Source organism: Colobus angolensis, unplaced genomic scaffold (assembly GCF_000951035.1).
Source record: "Colobus angolensis palliatus isolate OR3802 unplaced genomic scaffold, Cang.pa_1.0 Scaffold10, whole genome shotgun sequence".
Taxonomy (NCBI): domain Eukaryota; kingdom Metazoa; phylum Chordata; class Mammalia; order Primates; family Cercopithecidae; genus Colobus; species Colobus angolensis.
In genome coordinates, this window is record NW_012110919.1 from 20,728,231 (window position 1) to 20,732,574 (window position 4,344).

The window sequence follows — 4,344 nt, forward strand, 5'->3', positions numbered from 1 at the left end:
ATCTGCCCACCTCAGCCTCCCAAAGTGCTGGGATTACAGGTGTGAGCCACCATGCCCAGCCACCACAATGGATTAAAAGCCAAAATGGCTTTGCAATTCTGCCTCATATTCAGGTTCTATTCCTGGGACACCTTCATGCTTTGGTGTCTGATCTTGAAGATAAAGTGCTTCTCATAGTTTTACCTCTTGTCCTAAAGATATCACTGAAGTTTGTTAATCTCTTTGGTTTCCTGCCACTCCATTCTTAGTATTCTAGGTTTTGAGGGAAAAAATACATGAGATCTTATTCTGTTTATTGAATTGAATTATTTAATATTTAGACAAGATTGTTATTTTCACCTACAGTTAAAAGAACATCTCTTGGAGATGTAAGTTAGTAGCTGGCTTATTCTTATAAAACATGTTGATGGATTAAAAACGTAAATTTGGTGAACTTCAAAAAATATTTTCAGGCCAGGTGCGGTGGCTCACACCTGTAATCCCAGCACTTTGGGAGGCTGAGGCAGGTAGATCATGAGGTCAGGAGTTCCAGACCAGCCTGACCAACATGGTGAAACCCCGTCTCTACTAAAAATACAAAAATTAGCCAGGCGTGGTGGTGTGCACCTATAATCCCAGCTACTCAAGAGGCTAAGGCATGAGAATCACTTGAACTTGGGAGGCAGAGGTTGCAATGAGCCCAGATCGCGCCATTACACTCTGGCCTGGGCAACAGAGCAAGACTCCATCTCAAAAAAAAAATTCATTACTGCTTAAATTCTTCTTTTAACTCTTCTACTATTTGAGTTTTGATATCTAGTACACTTTATATTTAAACAGTCAGTGGGTCGTAATAGAGAGTTTTTTGTTTTTTTGTTTTTCGGGTTTGGGTTTGGTTTTTTGTTTTTGTTTTTGAGACAGAGTTGTGCTCTGTTGCCCAGGCTGGAGTACAATGGTGTGATCTTGGCTCACTGCAACCTCTGCCTCCCGGGTTCAAGTAATTCTCCTGCCTCAGCCTCCCGAGTAGCTGGGATTACAAGCGCGCACCACCATACCTGGCTAATTTTTGTATCTTTTTTTAGTACAGATGAGGGTTCATCATGTTGGCCAGGCTGGTCTCGAACTCCTGACCTCAAGTGATCCACCTGCCTCAGCTTCCCAGAGTACTGGGATTACAAGCATGAATCACTGTGCCCTGCCTATGGAAAGGGCTTGACATGTGTTTGAGCTCATTGTCCTTGTACCACAGTCTGGATGTGGCTTCCTGGAGCTGGAGCACCTATTTTGCTTCTTTGGTGGGTGTCAGAGTCAAGGGAAGTACCATGAAAACCAATTTGTTTCTGTCTCACTCCTCCTCCAGCTACGCTATAGCCGACAACGCTTACCGAATGATGTGCTCTGAACTAAATAACCATTTCATCCTCATTTCTGGAGAGAGTGGAGCAGGGAAAACAGAGGCCTCCAAGAAAATTCTCCAGTATTTTGCAGTGACCTGCCCAATGACCCAGTCACTACAAATAGCCCGTGACAGACTGCTGCTCTCCAACCCAGTGCTGGAGGTAAGCAGTCTCTGGGGACCAATCGAAGGGAGTCCCAGGGCGGTCACTAAGTGAGACAAATCCTGTCTGGGCAGGTCAGTTAAAATGGGCAGGTCACTGTTAAGAAAAGGGTCACACAGATAGTGTCACAGTTAAGGGTGTGACCTGGAAGTAAGCCATTTCACCATTTGTTGAATGGGTCTGCTTTGGTACCTACCTTTTAAGACATTCGGTTTTTGGGTTTTTTTTTTTTTTTTTTTTGCTTTTTTGGGTTTTTTTTGAGACAGAGTCTCTCTCTGTCACCCAGGCTGAAGTACAGTGGCACAATCTCGGCTCACAGAAACCTCCGCCTCCTGGGTTTAAGCGATTCTCCTGCTTCTGCTTCCCAAGTAGCTGGTACTACAGGCATGTGCCATCATTCCCAGCTAATTTTTGCCTTTTTAGTAGAGACGGGGTTTCGCCATGTTGGCCAGGCTGGTCTCGAACTCCTGACCTCAGGTGACCTGCCTGCATCAGCCTCCCAAAGTGCTAGAATTACAGGCGTGAGCTACCGCACCCAGCCTAAGAAGTTTTGAGGATTGAGTGAAACAGGTGCACAAAAAGCACACAGCAGAATTAGGAAGCACCAAAAATACTGTATTATTTATTAATAGTTTTCTTATTGTTGAGTTAAAATTATTTTGGTTATATGATTACTTACATTGTTGCAATTCACCGACTTGCTGGCTGATCCTGAACAAGTCATTTTCTCCTTTGTTTTTGTGGCCCTTTCTATAAATGAAGATGTTTATAGTAGAAGGAATTTTCCCAGTGGACCCTTTGAGCAGAACCATGTGATACAAAAGGGGTCTGGTGATGGGGACTGTCAACCATAACTTCTAGAACAGCATGGGGCTAGGGTTCTGTGTACCCCTCCTGAGACCATTTCCAATATATTCCTAGATTGGATTATAGGAAGAAGATATTGTTCTCCTCTTCTCCCCAGGTCCAAATCTAGTGTTTGGCATTAAATTCTCTGTAGTTAGTGATCCCTTCTTAGAAGATAATACATGCCTTTCCTCCCTGGCTCCTTCTGCCCTCTCTCCTCCGTATTCATACTAAGCATATTATTTGGGATCAGGAATTTGACACGCATGGTGAGCTTAAATGACAGTGAATGACACTTTGTATTCCAAGGCTTTTGGAAATGCCAGAACGCTCCGGAATGACAACTCCAGCAGATTTGGGAAATACATGGATATACAATTTGATTTTCAGGTACACTGAAGCTCCTATTACTGGTTCATGGGGACCCCTTATTTTGCCAGTGACGGAACCCAAGCCAAGGCCCCTTAAGGGGAAAATGACATTTATTGGCTCAAGCAGTTTAAAAATATATCCAGGGTTAGTGCTAGTTTTAGGAAATGCAAATAAAGACCACAATGAGATAACATTATATACCATCTGGATGGGCAAAAACTAAAAAGTCTAATATATATGAGATGTTGATGAAGATATGGATCATAAGGAATTCTTACACATTGCTGGTGGGGTGTAAAATATTGGGAAATTATTGGAAAATAATGGGGTGTACCAGAGTTATGATGTTATCTTAGGAAGCTGGAAAAACATAATCTAAGGTGCAACCATCCCGCTCTCAGAGATATCTCAGAGATATCAGATGCGTAAGCGTGTCCATAACAGAACTGCTCATCATGATGAGCAAGTAAGTAGACTGAACAGCACCAACGCATCTGGAGAGAACTGAAATGTCCATCAACAGGAGAATGACTACATTGTGGTGTGTTCACACCATCAGGCATTACACTGCAGAGAGCAAATGAACCACAGCTGCACCTCACATGGATGGGTCTTGGGAACATACTGTATGCCAGCGTGATATCATTTTTTTCATTAAGCTTAAAAACAAATCACAAGGACCGGACACAGTGGCTCATGCCTGTAATCCCAGCAATTTGGGAGGCCAGGGTGGGTGGATTATCTGAGGTCAAGAGTTCAAGACCAGCCTGGCCAACATGGTGAAACCTCTTCTCTTAAAAAAAAAATACAAAAAAATTAGCCGGGCGTGGTGGTGTGCGCCTGTAATCCCAGCTACTCAGAAGGCTGAGGCAGGAGAATTGCTTGAACCTGGGAGGTGGAGGTTTCAGACAGCCAAGATGGCACCACTGCACTCCAGCCCGGGCAACAAGAGTGAAACTTCATCTTAAAAAAAAAAAAAAACAGACACAAGTAAACAATATCTTGTTTAGGCATGCCTGCTTACCTGGCAGGGGCCGGCACTCTTTTTCGGATACAGCCAGATAGTAAATATTTTAGGCTTTGTGAGCCATTCAGCCATACAGTCGAAATGACCCAAGTCCACTCTTGTAGCATGAAAGCAGCCACGGACAATGCATAAGTGAATGAGCATGGCTGTGTTAGACACAGAATTTAAGTGGAGCTAAGGCAAGCAGGAAAGGAAGGCAGAATTCTCAAGGGCTCATCATTCCAAGTGGTAAAATGACACACAGGAGAACAGCAGCTATATGAGCATGGAGCTCAATGATGAAGACAAACTGGCTCAAGGATGTCCCAGAGGCTGGGAAGTGGGCCTCCGGTGGAGTGGATTTGGAAAGAAATTTAATAGCTATGCGTATTTGAAAACCTTTTTGGAAGTTCAACACATATACTGAAAAGGCTGTAAAACATGGGGACAGCCCAGTGAATTTTTACATATGTATCCACCTCTGTAACCACCACCCAGACCAAGACATAAAAATGTCTAGCATCTGGGCCAGGCTTGGTGGCTCGCGCCTGTAATCCCAGCACTTTGGGAGGCTGAGGCAGG

The 4,344-nt window shown here is 43.9% G+C and overlaps 1 protein-coding gene across 1 annotated transcript in view; it reads left to right on the plus strand.

Moving 5' to 3' along the window:
• The window catches only part of MYO1H (myosin IH), a 62,932-nt gene that overhangs the window by 6,631 nt on the left and 51,957 nt on the right, over positions 1-4,344 (plus strand). The window contains exons 3-4 of the mRNA XM_011936035.1: positions 1,340-1,538; positions 2,694-2,774. Of these exons, the coding sequence (XP_011791425.1) occupies positions 1,340-1,538; positions 2,694-2,774 (280 nt within the window). The remainder of the gene's footprint in view (positions 1-1,339; positions 1,539-2,693; positions 2,775-4,344) is intronic.